The sequence below is a fragment of the Ochotona curzoniae genome, unplaced genomic scaffold (genome assembly GCF_017591425.1).
Source record: "Ochotona curzoniae isolate NIBS_2020 unplaced genomic scaffold, NIBS_Ocur_1.0 contig_1, whole genome shotgun sequence".
Classification (NCBI taxonomy): Eukaryota; Metazoa; Chordata; class Mammalia; order Lagomorpha; family Ochotonidae; genus Ochotona; species Ochotona curzoniae.
This window is the reverse complement of record NW_024464918.1, coordinates 45,380,567-45,399,909: the sequence shown is the minus strand read 5'-3', so window position 1 is coordinate 45,399,909 and position 19,343 is coordinate 45,380,567. Positions and strand designations below refer to the sequence as shown.

Genomic DNA, 19,343 nt, shown 5'->3' with positions numbered 1-19,343 from the left:
AGGTGACACCGTGGTGTATATGCCCAGCTGGCACTGCCTGTGCCATGGTCGCCCCCTTCCCATTGTCATGCAGAATAGAGTCTTCAGAACACTTCCTTTCTGGAAATCTAGCACATTCTACTCTACGTTTTCCCTCATACTCTAACCAAGTTTTACATCCCAAACTGAAGGAACTCTACATTTATCTGAGCTTTGTCGGGTGACTTCACACCTGTGGCAGTGCTTTTCCCACACACTACTGTTAAAGGTCATAGCGTGTGTCAGCTCTTCAGTAACGCATAAGAATGAAGTTTACCAATAAAGTATAAGTCAATGAAATCAAATAAAAGGAACACTACATTTTAACCCATTTCACAGTAGTTAATATTGTTGCCAGTGTTCCTAGTTTAGTCTTAAGTTAGACCATTGGGTCTGTGTGAAAAATGGAATGCACGATTTTAGACATTAGGAACTCTATTAAGGAGCCAGCATTGTGGTATAGCAAGTTAAGCTGCTGCCTGCAATTCCAGCATCCCAGGTGATCCCCTTGTAATCCAGCTCCCTGCGGGTGCACCTGGGAACGTGGCCGGCACAGCCCTTTGCCATCACTGCCATTGGGAGATGGAAGATCTCGCTCTTTCTTTGTGTGTGTCCTTCTGTCTCTGTAACTCTGCCTTTCAAATACATTTTAAGAAATCGTTTTAAAAAGAATCCTGCTTGATCTAATGTCGTGGGAACAACAGCAAGGAGCCCTTAGCGGTCCTCAGAAACAGAAGAACAGTAAACTAAACTTCCTTCGGGACTAAGGAAAGGAGCTTTCTCTGGTCCTAACTTAGTTCCAACTTTGGCTCCCTACCCTCTCTTGCAATGACCATCAGGGTTGCTCCAGAGCCCCTCCCCCCAAATTAGATCAGATAGACAGAGACCAATAAGGAAAGCTTAAAACAGACAGGAAACAGTCAGCTTGGACTCCCATATACCTAATTAGGTAGGACACAAAGATCAGTTACTCCTCACTAAGGTAGTGAAGATTTCTCTGCACACCCCTCCTAAAACTGTTCTGCCCCTCAGTTGCTAACATATGGCTTGTTAGAGTTATAAGCCTGTTTAGACTATCCTAAATTTTGCGTAGTTCAGTAGAAATCATGCTTGAATACTTTAAGCTGCTAAATGTATAAATGAAAATAGACACGAGACAGCTGAATAATACCATGTAACTATATTAAGGTGTATAGCAGCTGGTTGTGTATAAACTGTGACTGAGATGTCAATGAAGTAGTCACAGGATGTGGTTAAGAACTTGCATTTTCTAACATACTGGTCACTCAATACCATGTAAATTGACTTCATGATGTTGTAAATTGTTGTTGAAGCTTTGCAGTGGCCTTTCATCGGGGATGATATTCTGCCAGCCCTACTTTCAGATCATAGATGGTTTCCCAGTGAAACTGTTGAATTTATCTGGACAATAAGATGCTGGACTCTGCATGGTTCATGCCGGCAATGAAGGAATCATGACTGGTTATGATCTGTACTACTGTAACAATGTGAAAGAATGCAATGGGGAGGAGCCTATGAAACTGTGTCATAAAATGAAATAAATTTAATTTTAAAAAAAAGACTCCTGCTTGGTCAGTCTTTATTTCTTCGTAAGTGTATTAGATCCCCTCCCCCCTTTTTTCTTTTTTGAATAAAGCTGAATAAGGTTCAGAAGGGGATGAATTATATATTCATATTTATGAGATTTTGTTTTGAAGATGGCAATAACACTGACACTTGAAATAGGATGCTTTAGCATACGTGGACTTGAAAGTCTCCTTGGTGTGTCTGTGTAGGCTGAGAGAGAGATGCTGGGACGTGGGGGACATGGGACCAGGAGGGTGAGAGATGCTGGGACGTGGGGGACGTGGGACCAGGAGGGTGAGAGATGCTGGGACGTGGGGGACGTGGGACCAGGAGGGTGAGTGAGAGATGCTGGGACGTGGGGGACGTGGGACCAGGAGGGTGAGAGATGCTGGGACATGGGGGACGTGGGACCAGGAGGGTGAGAGATGCTGGGACGTGGGGGACGTGGGACCAGGAGGGTGAGTGAGAGATGCTGGGACGTGGGGGACGTGGGACCAGGACTGCACACACCTGTCTGCCGAACAGTCACTGTGCTCGGGTGTCGCCCAATAGGCTTTGGTGTGTATTTTTTAACTTTAGTCCTTAAAATAGCTGTTTGTTTTTTAAAATAAAAATCAGAGCATACTTTTGTTTAACCCCTAAGGACACTGTTCCGAGAATTCTTGCTAAATAATTCAGTTGACAACATTATAAACTGTTAAGTTTTTAGACTGGTGTGATTTTGTAGTTGAGTCAAATGCCAGCCAACATGTCGTGGTCTTAGCTTTCTGTAGAACTCTGTCATTTAAATTGTGATTAATTCCTACGCCACATCTAGTAAACGCTTAGACAAATAGTTTGGCTACAAATAGATTTAGGAAATATTAGCTTGAGCCATAGTTTGGGACAAGAGTGACTTGATTGTCTCCTGTGGTCTTAGAAGTCATTTGGGGGAGTTGTGAAATGTATTCTTTGTTTTGGAGGTTGCTTTGTCTTTCTGGAAGTTCTGGCTCCGAGCTTGTCACAAGGAATCAGCGACTGTATGAACAATGAAGTCATGTAAATGAACTGTGCACTTTCAGTAAGAGGCCACGGATGCCTTTTGTAAAGTGAATTTGTTCTCATAAGAGGATACGGTCTGATTGATTTTAGTATTTCCTTATCAAAATATGAAGGGAGATGTTTTCTAAGTATAGTTAGAAAGTTAAGCTTTAAGGATGTAGTTTTTCTAATACAGTGGTATGTGGTCAGTGTGGAAGTCATTCCTTTGTGTAGTTAGCACACCTTTGAGGCATCTTAGCTGTGGGACGATGTCAGGGCCTTGTAAGGCTAAACAGCACATGCAGAGGAGGTACCAGGTCCCCACTTAGGCCGCCTTCCAAGGACAGTCTGTTAGTTACCGCAAACATGCTAGCTTGCCTCTTCTCATAATATCAGAGAAATTAAGAACAGAATGTAGTAAAAGCACTTGCTTAAGACCCTGAAGCCCCTCCATCTCACACCAGAGCTTAACTATATATTCTTGGCAATTTGGATTTTGCCCTTCAGGCTGGTCTTCACGTGTTCAGATTTTAGTGGACTGCAGAATTTGCATTTAAATGCTACATTTAAGCCTCAGATTAGTAATTAGCAGCATTTATCTGTGCCAGGGCCTTATCTAAATACTGTGCACATATTACGCTTCCCTTCTCTTTCTGGGAAGGCGAAAAGGAATCGCTGAGGTTGGGGCTAGCTGCCGCTGGGCATGCTGTGCTGTCACGGCTTTCTGGGAACTGTATTTTTAATTCACGCAAGTTCAGGGGACTGAACAAATCAGTACTTGCAATGTGAAATTACTTATTGTAACATATTTAACAGAATTGTGTTTCTAGCTGCAAACATGTATGTGGTAGCAAAGCAGGTGTCATCGATCGTTCCACCGCAGCCTTGGTCATGCGTGTCAGCTCCCACCCGCTTCCCCTCCGTGGGCTGTGGGGCTGGGCGGCGCTGCAGGGTGGGTCCAGCCGGCGGAGCGGGCGCAGCTGTGCTGTGGGCTGGACACGGCCCAGGGCACTCTGCTGCGCGGCCGGACGCCCATTGGCTGCGCGCGGGCGCACGTGACTGACATGTGGCTGTATTGGCGCAGCCCGCCTGGGTGCCACTGGAGACAGAATGGAGGTGCTGCCGGGCTTGGAAATGGGGTAGGTGCTGCAGCCTCCTTGGCCAGGCATGCTGCGGGGGAGGGGCTGCCACGTCCCCTCACGCTGCCTCTAGCCGGTGGCCTGGCCTTGGCACTGCGCCTCTGCTCCGCGCCAAGCAGGGAGGCAGGGGCGTCGGCCCCCACCCCCATGCAGCAGGGAGATGGATTTCCTGTGCTCCGATCCAGGGTTTTTGACAGAGGAAGAAGGGGGAGGGGTGGAGTGTTCATTGGAGTCCGCTGCCGGAGAGCTGGGTTTTGAGCTGGAAGAGGGTTTTGTATTCAGAGTGGCTGTTGACCGAGTCGCGTTAAATACCGGTATCTAAGGACACGAGCGAGGACAACAAAGAATGGAGCATATTCATGGCAAGGAGCACAGGCTCCGGCCCTTTGTACAGCTTCTTTTGCTCCCCGACCACAAGGACACATGCAGTGGTAGCCAAGGGAGGGCCCACACAGCTGATGCCCACTGCAGACATGACGGAAGCCAGTGGGAACGGCTGCCCAGGTGGCGGGAGGCGGGCATCACGGCGCTTGGGTGCTGGGTGGCGTGCCAGCTCTCGGACTGTCCGCGTGGACTGCGCACAGGGTGCCTTTGTTAGTTGGGAAATGCATCGCCTGGCCTTGAGCGGGTCACTGCAGCCCTGCTCTCTGTCGCGCTGCAGAGGACGAAGGCCTGTGGCCGCGCCAGGCGGAAGTGGGGGTGTGAGAAGCCATCGTGGGTCGGGGGCCTGCGGGGCAGAAAGCAGCGTTCCCCCTTCCACGGAGGGAAGACTGCAGGTTGTGCGAGGGTAGACAGTGCATTGTGTAGAGTACTTTGACGCTGTGTCACAGAAGAGATGACCAGATTTTTTTTACTTAACAGAAATCCTATAGGATTTCATACATAAATTAATTATGTGTGAAACAGTGAATCTTCTTTGTTGGTTTAGCTTTTATATACCATTAATTAGGTCACTGGAGCGGATCATTTTATAATGTGAATTTCTTTGTGAAACACTGTGACAAATTTTTCATAAGACTAATATCTAAAATCTATGTTTCTTAACTAATTTTGTATTTCTCTTGGCTGCTAAAACACAATACCATTTTTTAGGACGTGTTTCTGTCAAGTGAATGCTCTTGATATATTTTCATTTGTACTTATTTTCCTGTTATTTAAGTGTCTACAATGCGAGTTTTCAGGCTGAGTGTAGCCTAATGCCTTGTCCTCGTGCATCTTCGGGCAGCCAGGCCGCTGAGCCCCTTCTCGCTGAGCAGCCCCTTCTCCCTGCGGCCCCTTCTCCCTGCGGCCCCTTCTCGCTGAGCAGCCCCTTCTCCCTGAGCAGCGAGGCAGTGGCCGAGCACAGCAGGCCTTGTCAGCGCAGAGGAAAACCTTCCAAGAACTTAGCTTTGTTTCAAGTCTGTGAGGAATTGGACTTGAATAAATAAGACAAAATTCTCACTGATAAATTTTATTTTAAAAGAATTCTCTTTTTTACCAGTTATTTTGTAATAGATTTTTGCAGATAATAGTACGTCAGGTATCTTTTAAATCTGAGAGAAACTTGGCTGGAATTAAAAGAAACCACTTTAAAGCTCCAAGCAAAATTTGATAACTGGTAGTATCCAAGGCCCTCAGTTCCTTGAACCTCAACTGTGTAATTCCCGAGAGTTTACAGAATTCTTATTTTTACATAAATGAACTTGTTTGAGCAGCGTATTGTTGCATTATTTCTAAGTGTGGAAACTCCTAATGTGTCTTCCGCCAAGGTCATGCACTGTAGAAGAATGTAAGAAACTTAGTTTTCTATTTTATCTTGACTCTATAAAATTATTTTACAGTACCTCTTATTGCCTCAGAAGTGATTTGAAAAGCAATGAAAATCTGATAAATCAGTCATCAAATGTTTCATACCAAGTCATACTTGGTAGTAGATTTTTACCTGTAAATTCTAATGCTTTAGGAAATACTGGTCAGCAAACGGAGGGGCAGCAGTTTCATAATGATACTTGTGAAAATACTTTTAAAAATCATCTTCTTTGGCATATAAGCACTTTTGAATAGAATGACAATGCATTGAACTATTTTTCCAAGTTAAATAAGAACTAAGGAAAGGCTTGTGATAACTGGGTTAAGCCGCTCTGCGGCACCCATCCTGCACCCACCGTGTGAATGCCTCGACCAAGCCCTGCTCTCACTGCTGTCCCTCCGATGCAGCTGCGAGGCAGCAAATGACTCGGATGTGGAGTTCCAGACACTCGCCCTGGTGACCTGGTGGAGTTCTTTGCTGCTAGCTTCAGGGCTTCTCCCGGCATTAGCTGTTGTGGACATTTGGGGAATAAACCACCAGGTGGAAGATAGCTCTCCTTCTGTCTTTGTGTGCGCGTGTGGGTGTGTGTCACTCTTGCTTTGCAATTAAATATATCTTTTTTTAAAATAAGAAGTAGAGGGTTGGTGGGGGTGGCTTACCAATCTAATCCTACACCTGCAGCACTGACATCCCGTGTGGACGCCAGTTCTAATCCCTGCTGTTCTGCATCCACTCCAGCCTCCAGCTTGTGGCCTGGGAAAGCAGCTGAGGATGGCTCAAGTCCTCGGAGCCCTGCACCCACATAGGGACCCCAGAGGAAGGTCCTGACTCCTGGCTCTGGATCTGCTCAGCTGTGGGTGTTGAGAGTATTTGGGGAGTAAGCCAGCAGGTAGGCTTGTTGATCTCTGCGGCTTAACTAACAAGGAAAGTTGAGCCAGCTCTTGTTTGGGCTAGGAGGCGTCTCACACCCTCAGAACCTGTGAAACAAATCCTGACACCAGCACAAGGCCACACGTGGCAGCCCTCTCTGCTCCATGGCCGCTTGCCTTGAGCACTCGGAGCATTCTCTTTTTTTCTTACAATTGGTTTTATTTTTATTTGAAAGGCAGATTTCACAGAAAGAGAAAGCGAGAGAGCTTCCATCTACTGGTTCACTCTCCAGCTGGTTGCAATGGCCAGAGCTGGACCAGGGCAAAACCAGGAGCCAAGAGCTTCTGCTGGGTCTCTCCTGTGGATGCGGGGACCGAAGGCCTTCCCACATCAGGAGCAGGACAATGGGATGCTGGCTCTGCAGATGAGGATTAGCCTGTTATACCACCATGCCGCTCCCGGACATATTCTTTAAAGTACATGAATTCTTGTAAAATTCTGAGCATCTTTTCATGTGTCTATTTTTATAATTGATGAAGTTTTTAAAGTTTTTCGTGAGAGGATCTAGTGAAGTCTGTATTAGCCATTTTTAAGTGCGCAGCTCTGGAAGGGCAGATGCAGGTTAACCTGCCGCTCGGAGTGACAGCATCCATAGCAGTGCCACTTCCTGTCTCGGCCTCACTCTTGCATCTGGAAGACAGCAGGTGCAAGCACAGATGATGGAGCCCCTGCTGTGCGTGGGAGAGTGACCAGAGTGCCTGGCTCCCAGCCTTGCTCTGCAGGCGCTTGGCAGGTGAACCAGCAGCTAGAAGACTGTAGCTCCCGCTGTCTCTCCCAAGTAGATGAAAATAAATAAACTTGTTTCAGAACACAGTCACATTGATCTGTAGCCATCATTACCGTCCATCTCCAGAATGTTCTGCTCGTCTTTATTTGAAGCTCTGTTTGTGTGACATAGTAGTTCTCCATTTCTTCCCCTGCCCCCCACACCCAGTAGGCTCTAACAGTCACCACTCTGCTTCCTGCTGCTGTGACGTTTTCTGTAGTTTATTTGAGCAGCAGAGCTGTGTGTTGAGTCCAGGTGTTCCCGGCTGAGTCCCTGCATGGGCCTGCCTCGTGTCATCTTGGTGGCCACAGGAAGGAAGCACTGTTGCCTCCACCATATCTTTCCTAAGAGGAGCAGCCACTGTGTCCAGCCCACACAGAACAGGAGTCAAGTGCCACCTCAGACATGAATGAAGTCAGAGAATTTGAGGGCGTATCTTAGAATCTCACGACCAGCAGTGAGAAGGACAAGTTGCTTCTTGCTAATGTGTCACAAATTCCACAAGCTTACGTTTGAAGGCAGCACAAGCTGATTTTCTTACAACCCTGGAGTTCAGAAGTCTGACGTGGGTCTTCACCAGGCTGGAGTCAGGCCATGACAGCTCTGTGGGTCCCTTTCCACCGCAGGGAGAAACTCAGAGCATGTTTGGCCCTGGCTTCTAGAACCGCCTGCATCACTTGGCCCCTGGCCTCTTTGAGTATCCTCAGTGCTGCTTCTCAGCCTGCCGGACCCTGACTGCGCCTGGTGTCACATAGCCTGCTCCCCTTACCTCCAGGTGAACCCCGGATCACCCCGAGAGCCAGATCCTGAGTGCATCTGCCAAGTCCCGTCAGCTGCATTTGGGACACAGACATCTTGTGAGGCCTTTATTCTGCCTACTGTAGGCAGACAGTTGTGTTTTTAAGTTGAAGTTAAAAAAAAAAGAAGATATTAAAGTATTTCTGTGTTTGTGAGTGAATTTTTGTGGTAAATTTGGATTTTCACTCAAAAATATGTTTGAAGTATACTTTAAGCATACTGACTACTGTTGAGATACATCCTCCACTCTATTTTAGGATCTTGGTTTTATTAACACTTGGTGGGCATCATTTCCAGTGCTGCTTCTGACGTGGTCTGTGGGAGAGCCTTGTCCCGTTGGCTTGCCTGCCGTCTGGTGGCCGAGAGCTCGTTTCTGGGAGTGAGCTTCCTGGCGCTGTGGAGTTGCCGGCCGCGGTGTGAGCTGCCTCCCCGATGCTGCTGCGCTGGCCTCGTTTGCCCAGGAGCCTCTCGTGTTTCCCAGCCTCGGAGCTCTGACCACACTGCTCTGAAATGCTGTTCTCTCACACTTGTGTTTGTCACAGTCCTGCCATCTCAAATGCCCTTCTATAAAGACTTTCACATTCTGAATGCTTTTCCTCAATTTTCTGCACAAGATGAGACTCCCGTAGCAATTCTGTCCTTGCCCTGAACAGACAGCGTTCTTTCCTCACTTGAAACAGAGTTAAGACAGACAGGGAATGTGCTTATATCTGCTGGTTCACTCCCCAAATGTGCATGCAGGTGGTGGTGGGCCGGCCTGAAGAAGCTGGGCCTGGAGCTCCACCCAGGTCCTGAGCTGGGATGTGGGTGGACCAGCTCAAGCACTTGAGCCAGGATCGGCTGCTTGTTAGGAGCAGTGGCAGGAAGCTGGGTCCGAGCAGAGTGCACTCGAGCATGGGATGGATGGGGGTTTGTCTACCAGCAGTAGCTTAACCCACAGCACCACAATGTGTACCCATGTCATTGCTTTTGAATCCGTATATGCCCCTGAATTGTATGCAGTGTATGTCTTAGCTTGGGTCCCATGTCCCTGGGAGTCATGAGACAGGGCCTTGTGTGGAAGGCGATCCAGGATTGGAAATCTCGGCCTGGAGAAGGGGGATGGCAAGAGGAACAGGGTGAGATTTTATTCTCAGCCTGTCACCACTCTGGATGACTTGACTTGAGCTTCCAGGACTTTCTCAGAGCTTTCCACCCTGGGGACTCCTCTTGGGTCAGGAGTTGCCCCATCTGTGTTCAGTCTGTGTAGAATGTACATGCCTGTTGGGAATAGGTGTCCAGGATGTTCTAGGACAGAAGGCTGGGGTGCCTGGTGGACAGACGTACCGTGCAACAGCTTACTCCTGCAGTGAGGTGGTCCCCAGAAACCGACACGTGTGTGCGTGGTTCCTTGCCACCCTGCTGTTGGTACACTGTCAGCTGCTGGGGAGTTAGGAAGATGTTGGCCTGTCTGCAGTGCCGAGCCCGAGTGTTACTGTCCCAGAGCAGCATACCACAGGGCTGCAGGCTGGTGGCTTGAAACGAGGGGGAGCAGTCCAAAGTCAGGCCCTTCGCAGGCTCTGCATGTCCACTCTGTTCCTCTCCTCGCTGCTTCTCCTGGGACCGTTGATCCATGACAGTCTCCTGTGCTTGAGCCTTCACGTGGTCCGCTTACATTCAGGGGTTCCACACCTTGAACTTAGAGCCCACCCTGATCCCATCTGATCTCATTTTGACTATATCTGCAAAGAACTATCTTGTTCTGGGACGCAGCCTGCCCTCATGATACTGCGTTGCTCCGTGTGGGCAAAGAGCTCTCAAGCGTGTTGCCGTGGATTGTACAGAGAGGAGCATCTCCTGTGTCACTCTTGATGGAAAAGTCACCTCATGGCCCATGATGCGCTGCTTGCCCATGTGGCTGTTTCAAAGTGAAATTTTGGAGGAATCACAAAAGCTGCCTTGCATGAAAATGTTTGTGCAGCTGAGCAGACAGAATGCCCCACACTAAAATGAAACTTAGAAAACAATTAGTACAAGGTCTGGAGTATTTAATGTTTGGTCAACGGTTAGCAGCCTCAGGGAGATTCAGTGTAAGGCGGTGAGCTTGACTTTGAAGGATGAGGCCGTGTTGTGGCAGAGCACAGGGGATAATTGTGGCCTCGAACAAAGGGAAGACTGAGCAAAATAAAGAGGTTGCAGGATTGACATCGTGGTATGTTGGGTTAAGCCGCCACTTGCAGTGCCAGCCTTCTGTATTGAGCACCAGTAGGAATCCTGGCTGCACTGCTTCCTCTCTGGTTGCCTGCAGATACACCTGGGCAAGAGCAGGTGATGGCCCAAGTGCTTGGGCCCCTGTCGCCCTTGTAGGAGACCCAGGTGGAGTTCTGGCTCCTCGCTTGGCTTTGCTGACAACCAGCTGTTGGGGTGGGTACTTGGGGAGTGAGCCAGCAGATGGAAAACCTACTCGTGTGTCTGCTGTCAGAAAACAGAACCCTGGTTGTTACAGTAAGAGAAAAAGTTCAAATGATTTAGGATAATTCTGGTTGGAATTTACAGCTTTCACTGATTTTATGTTTAACAAGCTTGCTAAATATTCATTTTTTAGGTTTTTGTTTTGTTTCTACCTTTCCATCCATTCTTCCCTTAGAAAAATGAGCTGCGCTAATTAATTGCAATATATCAAAGAAAAGTGCTGGTAGACATCTTTGTCCCTGATTTAAAAGGGTATGCCTGTAACATTTTAATATTAGGAGTGATACTTTGGCTGGGCATTCTGGCACAGTTGGTCGAAGTGCTACTTGCAGTGCCAGCATATCCGTGGGTAGGTTCAGTCTTGCTTCCTATTACTGTGCCTGGGAGGCAGTGGGAGACGGCTCAAGTGCTGGAGCCCCTCCCCAACAGGGGAGCCGGAGTGGATTTCAGGCTCCTGGCTTGAGCCTGGCCAGGGCCTGACTGTTGCAGCCACTTGAGTCAGAAACCAACAGATTAGAGGTTTTTTGTTTTTGTTGTTAAGATTTATTTATTTTTATTGCAAAGTCAGATATGCAGAGAGGAGGAGAGACAGTGAGGAAGATCCTCCATCTGATGGTTCACTCCCCAAGTGACCGCAATGGTCAGTGCTGTGCCAGTCCGAAGCCAGGAGCCAGGAGCCTCTTGCTCCAATTCTCCTATGTGAGTGCAGGATTCCAAGGCTTTGGGCCGTCCTTGACTGCTTTCCCAGGCCACAAGCAGGGAGCTGGACGGGAAGTGGGGCAACTGGGATTAGAACCGGCGCAAATGTGGGATCCAGGCACATGCAAGGCAAAGACTTTAGCTGCTAGGCCACCGTGCCAGGCCTAGAGATTTTTCTGTTTCTCCTCTCAGTGTTACTCTGCCTTTCAAAAAGTAAATCTTTTTTCAAAAAATTGTACTTGGTTTTTGGCAATTTATCTCCTATTTCCAGTTTACCAGATATTGACCTTTATCAAATTTTCTGTCTACTGAAATGATCACGTTTTGCTTTAAAACCAAACAAAAAAAAATTGTTTATTTTTATTGGAAAGGCAGATTTACAGAGAGTAAGACACAGAAAGATCTTGCATCAACTGGTTTACTCCCCAAGTGGCCGAATCGGCCAGATCTGAGCTGATCCAAAGCCAGGAGCCAGGAGCTTCTTCTAGGTCTTCTATGCCAATGTAGGGTTCCTCGGTTTTGGGTTGTCCTGTGCTACTCTCCCAGGTCACAAGCAAGAAACTGCAGAAAGTGGAGCAGCCAGGGCACAAACTGGCATCCATATGAGATTCTGTGGCATGGAAAGCAAGGATTTAGCCACTGAGCCATTGCACGAGTCCCCAAAGCATGTTCTTCTCATCACCTTTGGCATGATCAAACAGCTTCTCTTCTGTGTAAATCTATTAATATGGTGAATGGTGGGGTTAATTTCCTAATAATGGTGATTTTGTCATCATAAATCATAAGATTTCCCATCCTTTGGGGTTCGGATTTGGGGATGGATAACTTTCTTCTTGACAGAGCTGACATGCTCCCCCAATACCTGTGAAAGCTGAGAGGCATTCCTGCCTGCTTACGTGGGCAGCAGGAAGCCAACCCTTCCGGGGCCTGCGATAGCAGGAAGCCGGAATTGGACACAGGACTCTGTCGGAGTACCTGGTGTAATAAGCTGTCTGAACTTGAAAACCTGAGCGATGTAGATTTCTCCAGACTAGCAGGCATGTTAGCTCAAACTGGCAGAGTAGTTCTTATGACTTGTTTACTGTCTTCCGGTTGATATTTGCCTTTTGTTTTGTTACCATCTAAAAGGATGGGCAGATCTGTTTTTGTCTTACATTAACAAAATAATAAAGCCACTCCATTAATTTATGGAAGAGTGGACCCCGAACTTCAAAATTAGTTATAATGGATCGTCCACTATCGACTTACTGTAGAAGCAGAGAGAGAAACACACAGATAATGCCCTCGACAGCTAACGTTGGGTGAGGCTGTTACCAGGAGCCGAGAACTCAGTGCAGGCCTCCTTTGGGCGGGTCTGCCCACCCCCTGCTGCCTCCCAAGGTCTGTGTTAGCAGGAAGCTGAGAGAGGGAGCGTAACCAGAACTTGAACCAAGCACTCCAGTGTGAGATGCCGACATTCCACTATGTTCAGCGCATTTAATTCTTGCTACCTTTGCCTGCCATAGTTTATTAGCTACACTTGACTGTTTTTGCTTTCTTCTATGCAACATTTGTGTTTTCAGTTTAATCAACATTTTATTTAAGCTCTTTCTTAAAGACTTGTTTTTAAGAAAAAATCAGGGCCTGGCACGGTGGCCTAGTTGCTAAAGTCTTTGCCTTGCATGTGCCTGGATCCCACATTTGCGCCGGTTCTAATCCCAACAGCTCCACTTCCCATCCAGCTTGTGGCCTGGGAAAGCAGTCGAGGATGGCCCAAAGCTTTGGGACCCTGCACCCGTGTGGGAGACCCGGAAGAAGTTCCTGGATCCTGGCTTCGGATCTGCATAGCATCGGCCGTTGTGCTCACTTGGGGAGTGAATCATCGGACGGAAGATCTTTCTCTGTCTCTCCTCTCTGTATATCCGCCTTTCCAATAAAAATAAAATAAATCTTTAAAAAAAAAATCAGTGGAAACTATATCTCATGGATTTTGAATCTGTTTTTGGCTACTTTCATCTCTTCAAAACTTTCTCATTAAATTCTTCTGTGACTCATAGATCACAAAAGGTTCTTGATTTTCATTTCTTCAGGGACACATTAATCATTCAGTAGCATGTTATTTAACTTCATGTTGTTGTAAATTTCTTCTTTCTGTTGTTGATTTTGTATTGTGGATTAAGAGGATGAACAGTAACTGTGTAATGGAGACGGTCATATCCAGATGTGAGGATACAGTGCAATATGCATTTCTGCTTCGAGACAAAGATGGACTCCCAATGAATCTTTTAACTCTATCTTGACGGTAAGATGCTGGGCTCTTTATTGTGCATGCCCACAATGATGGACATATGACTGTAGTAATAATACAAGGAATTCAGTAAGGAGAAAGGAATTTGGGGTGAGGGTAGGGAAAACCCCAGGGCCTATGTAAATGTATTACAAAATGATAGTAGTAATTATGAAAGTTTAAAAAAATCAGCTATAATATGCAGTGAAAGCTCATGTTGTAGACAGACATACAGGTCCGTCCGACAAGCCCACTGTTCAGTGTTTTCTTATTTAAACTCCTTCTTTTTTTAGTTTTAATATGCAGTGAAGACTTAGGTGTTATAGTTGAGCAGATAAATATGTACCCAACTAAACCTTGAATTCAATGAGATTTATGAAACTTAATTCTAATGCCGATATAGTTTGAATGAATGTTTTTTATCCCATTAAAATTCATACTGAAATCTAGTTTTCTGTGCAAAGCATTAGAGATATGACTGTTGGGAAGTAATTGCGTCGTGAATGTTGTGTCTTCGTGGTAGGTGAGAGCATAGCCTTTCTCCCTGCTGATGGGTGTGACACCAGGCTGTTACCGTGGGAGTGACCAGCAGCTCTCACCACAGTCTGCCTGGGTCCTGTACTCTGGTTTCTCTTTAGATCAAACAAGTATTTTACCTTTTACCAGACAATCTGCCCCAGTCTTGATCTTGAACTTGGAGCTGCCAGGTGATCACACAAGTTCCCTAATTTGAATGACTTGTTGCATATTTGGTATGCTTTTCTGTTGATTGCACAATAGGCATTTCAAAGTATATTCATGATTTCACAAATGTCATGTAGAGCAGCTTGGAGTAAGGGAAGGATAATATCACGATATGCTGGAATGTTCCAAGGTAGGATATTCCTCCATCCCACAAAATCAGACAAGGCACATTGCTTTCTTGAGTGGATGGATTTTATGGTTGAGAATCTGGAAGAGGCAGGGGAAGATCCCCACAGGCCTGTCTGTCCACTTGAGTCCTGACGATCTCCCTCTACTAGAAGCACCTGAGTGGTCCCTGCTGCCATCACCCACCAAATGTGTTGCTGTGTGACCGTCCAGGGGATGGTGGCCGCCTCAGCTCACCTACTGGGATCGTGCCCTTCCTGTTTGCATGATGCAGTGCTGCTTGATTTTATTTTAAATAAAGACTTGAAGCCCAAGTACTTAGGTCCCAAGCTGGCCATTTTTTTGAATGTGTATCCATACACACATGCTTATCAATGGTAAGAGCACAGAAGTGATCATTCTGAGTGTGTTCGCTTTTGAGATGCCTTCTCTTTCCTTTCTTCGAGGCTATTTGCTTCTTTCCAACCGTCCGCTGGTCTGAGGGGGGAGATTACAGCCGCGCCTCCGCTTGCTCCTTCTCTGTGTGTGTCCTTAACGTAGCTTTTGTTTTTTCACCACTTCTATAACTACTGTTTTCCTACAAATTATATTACAGCAAGTACCAAATGTGCATTTACAAAACACCCCTTGCTATTTATTAATTTCATAGAGGTCAAATTGAGACCCAGTCTCTAAATACAAGTCCAGTATTCTTCTCTTTCCTCTTTCGTGGCTGACCTCATCCCGGGCTCCTGCCTGGCCAGTGTCTGGGTTGGTGCAGGCTTCTCAGTGGCCCTAGCTGTGGGAGTTAGAGTGCTGTGGAAGGTCAGTGATGTGAGTGACCAGTGTGGAGCCTGTCTGCCTGATGGAATTGAATTGACGGGGGCAGAGCGTGCTGAAAGCAGAATGTCACATCAGTGTGGCTTGTCGTAAGTACACATGAACATAGCCCTTTATGTAAGTCTCAATTAAGGACAGGTGACGTAAAAGGCAGAATATTATTTATTCCGATAGGGATTTGGCGTTAGTTTAAAAAAAAGAGTGTCTCACAACCTTCCTGAATGAGTCCTGGTGTCATTGCTGCTGGGTTGCCCACTCTGGCTGTCTTCTGTCTTCCTTCACAGTCCTGTAAACACGCAGCCGGGCTGCTTTGAGTCTCTGCTCCCGAAGTCAACCATTTTCTTTGCATCTTTTGGCCTCAGTTGGGAAACGCTGTCTCTCGAGACCACACCTGCTGTGGCATGAATGGGCTGTTGATGCTTCTCCTTTTGAGAAAAACGTAAAATTTTGTGTTAATTAATGTGCCATCTTCAAACAAAACAATTTGGAATCTTTCTAATTCTCTCCTTTGTGTCCATTCTGCTACATGACTGGCTTTTGAAGAAATCCTCCCTTAAACTTCACCACGCACTTTGAGACTAGCTTCTCGAAACGGAAGAGTGGAGTAGGTACTCTCACTCCTCTGTTCTGGCTGTAAATTCTGTGACTCAAAGTCCTGAAATGAATTACCATTGCTAAAATAAATTTCTAACGATCACATTCCCTAAGCTTTGCGCGCAGGATTGAATAACACATCTTTAAAGCCTTGAAAAAGTTCTCAGCTGATAGAAATCTTACCACTCTCTGAAATGGCGGATGACTCCAAACGTTAGGTTTCGCTCTTACTGAAAGTCCTTGCTTTTCTCGACAGAGAGCCCCAAATTTTCATCTTAGAAATATGCTTCCACTTGAACAGTACTGTTTTGAGATCAAAACTAGAATATTGACACATTCTTCTTACAAAGAGAGTTTTGTTTCCTTTATCTTTCTTTAAAAACAAGGAGCCACGCCCCCCCTTTCTAGTAGTCAATTTCAAAATCCCTTTTTAACCTTGTAGGTCCAAGGTAGCCAAGGATGGCTGCAGCTTCCTATGATCAGTTGTTGAAGCAAGTAGAGGCCCTGAAGATGGAGAACTCAAACCTTCGCCAGGAGCTCGAGGATAATTCCAGTCATCTTTCCAAACTGGAGACTGAGGCATCCAACATGAAGGTATCACAGCTGTGGCTCTGGATGAGCGAGTTCCCCTTCGCACACTTGGGATGAGACTTCAGAGTGTGTTAGCTCAAGTAATGATGTGTCAGACTTTCTTGTAAAAATCAATCTGATTTTAATAAAGTGTATTGACTTTACCCACTGAATCATACAAAGAAAATACATGTGAAGCCCCAGTGACTAGTTCTTAGTTGGCTTAGAAGTGAAAGAGCAGCCTGCACAGCTCTGCAGTCAGGTCCGCGTGTGGGTCCAGGAGACCAGCTGCGTGATTTTGGAGATCTCAGATTTCAGGTAAACCGTCTCTTCCGCTTCCCTCAGATCTGGTTGCCACATAAAAGCTGCAGTGATCAGGAAAGTCGGTACCTGGTTCCTTCCTGGCTTTGCACAGACTTGGACCGCAGTTGTCCTACTTGGAAAATGCAGGCAGCACACTAGCCTTGGTTTCCACAGCACACACCCCCCCGCCCCCCTCCCGGGCCTAAACAGTGGAGCCAGATGGCAATGAGAAGCTGGTATCCTCCAGGAGAAACTGTCCAACACCCTGTATGTAGTGGGGAAACGTGTTCTAGTTTAACAATAATCAAAGCTAAAATGGAACCGTTGTAATCCCCAGCTTCTTAGCAGATTTTCTTCTCACTAAATTAAACCACTTTTTAGAATCAGAGGTCATCAACAAAATTATTACTTCCTCATTTTTTACAAAAATCCTTGCAGCTTTGTGTCTGTGCCTTGCTGTCTTTCCTAGCAGAGACCCTGTCTCTTCCTGTCTGCTCGCAGCCCTGCTGCTTCTGGTCTCCTGGTCCGTGCTTCTCTGTGCACCTCCAGGTCTCTCTCGCCCAGGCCTTTGGGCATCACTGGAGTAATCATCCCTGCCCCTTTCACCCTTATACTTAAAGGCCTCGTCGTTTCAGACCTTTTGTTTGCATGTTATATTCTTCTTTCCATCAGTCTTTTCCTCTCCTTCTGCTTTCTGTGGTCTGACTGTTCCTGGCAGTGCTCCAGGGCACTGCAAGTCCCTTTGGTGGTTGGTGGATTGGCCTCGAGCTGTGCTTCCTGACAGAGTCTGTATGAGTGACCTCAGCCTATCACGTTTAAAATAAAAGCCGCAGTCATGAGATTTTTAGAATTGGTCCACACAGCACATCTCTGATTACCTGGCATGTCTTTTTGAACACTCAGCGGTCGGGTGAAACTATTCTCCATCTCTTTCGCTGTGCTGTGTTCTGAAGAGGACAGGCCCATTTGGCTAGGAAGTGTCTGTTTTGTCGTGCAGGACCCAGCACTGGTTTCCAGTCTTCGTGTAGGTACTCAAACACGTCACACCCTCACTCTGGAGATGTATGTGGTTTACTCCAAGTCCATCTCCATGCCGCCATGGACTTAGAGTGACCGAGCCAGTCACATCATTAGATTGTACAGTGGACCATTTTATCCATGTGCTTAAAATGAGGGAGCTTCAGAATGCTTGTGGAAAATGAAATTCAAAAATGGGTGTTTCATTACAAAAGGTTTGAAATCCTTGCATATTAATCATATATATATGCATATATATATATATATATATATATATTCAAGGATGTACTTAAAAGTGATGGAAGTGTTGGATAAAGAAGGGCCAGGAGGGGCCAGCATCGCAGGGGCACGGGTGGAGACCCAGCCGCCCCACTTGATTGTGCTCCTACTAAAGGTAGCCCACCTTGCTTGGGCTCTTGCAGCCCCGGGGGTAACCCATAAGACACTCTGTTTCCAGCTAGCCAAGCTCCCACTGTCGTTGCATTGGGAGTGGCCAGCAGATAGAAGACCTCTCTGTCCAGGTTGCTCCCCTGTAACTCTGCCTTTCAAGTAAAGAGAGACAACTGTGGCATTTGAGAGCCTGACTATGAATTAAGTAATATTAAATACCAATTAATTAATATTAAATACTATTAAATACCAAATTGTTGTTTCTTTGGTGTTTTTATGGTCCTTTTTGTTTCAGAGAAGTGGATTTCAGATATACGATGTTTGTGGCTTGGACAAGTCTCTGGGTCTCAGTTGGTTTATCTGGAAAATGGGAGAAATTCACTGTATCTTATTGCTTGAAAGTAAGAGATAATAACTGTTCATTGCCCTGTATGGAAAGTTTGTAAAGTCATCGTTAATACAAACTACCACTGTGATTGTTATTGAGGGACGATAAGTTGTACATAAAGTGCTTTTCTGTCCAGCGCACCTGTGGTCATGTCTTAGAGCAGCTTCATCAGACTGTGTTTTTGTGTTTTTGTTTGTTTCTACAGGAAGTCCTTAAACAACTGCAAGGCAGTATTGAAGATGAGGCCATGGCTTCTCCTGGACAGGTTGATTTGTTAGAGCGTCTTAAAGGTAGATTTTAAAAGATACTTAACATACTTTGTCAAGATACTTTTCTAAGCTCAACCTGCCATTCATGTCACCTTATGTATTAAGCTATAGTGGTTAAAGTGAAAATATTTAGTGAAAGTCTGTTTTTCGATTCTTTGGTTAAACAGTCAGCTGACCACAGTCCCATGTGGGGAAGCAGTACCTTCTTCTGCCTAATTCTCACATGTAAATAAGCCCATGTGAATTCTATTGTCTTTCTTATTTTGCTACTTGAAATTCTGGGGCGACACCGGGGAAAGTGCTTCCCCGCCGCAGCTAAGCAGAGGTCGCTTGCGGGTCAGGGCAGCAATGTTGGGAGCATAGGCGAGAACCCCATCCCACAAGCCTTGTGAAGCTTGTGATCATTTTGTCTGGCCGGATCAGGCAACCAAAGGTGCAATTTGAAATTCAGTGAACCAGCAGCAGGCTAATTTTCAGGTTGATAATTTTGTATGCCTCATGAGTGTGATGTTACAAACATCCAACCTGCCTGGTGAGAAAAAAGGTTTGCCGTCTTAATCTCAGGAGTCCAAGGAAAGGCTTTTATGTTATGTTCTTCCAATCTTGTCCCTATTTTCCTCTGACCCAATCTGAACTTTTCAGGAAGTTTAGCCATTCTGA

General features: G+C 46.2%; 1 protein-coding gene across 2 annotated transcripts in view; it reads left to right on the top strand.

Annotated features, from left to right (window-relative positions):
* APC (APC regulator of WNT signaling pathway) overlaps positions 1 to 19,343 on the top strand; it is a 91,702-nt gene that overhangs the window by 20,944 nt on the left and 51,415 nt on the right. The window contains exons 2-3 of one of the 2 annotated variants that reach the window (XM_040973336.1): positions 16,189 to 16,340; positions 18,620 to 18,704. In XM_040973336.1, coding sequence (XP_040829270.1) covers positions 16,206 to 16,340; positions 18,620 to 18,704 — 220 coding nt within the window. In that variant the 5' untranslated portion in view covers positions 16,189 to 16,205. Of the gene's footprint in view, positions 1 to 14,900; positions 16,341 to 18,619; positions 18,705 to 19,343 lie in introns of those variants that run through there. The other variant, XM_040973346.1, reaches the window with a different exon arrangement.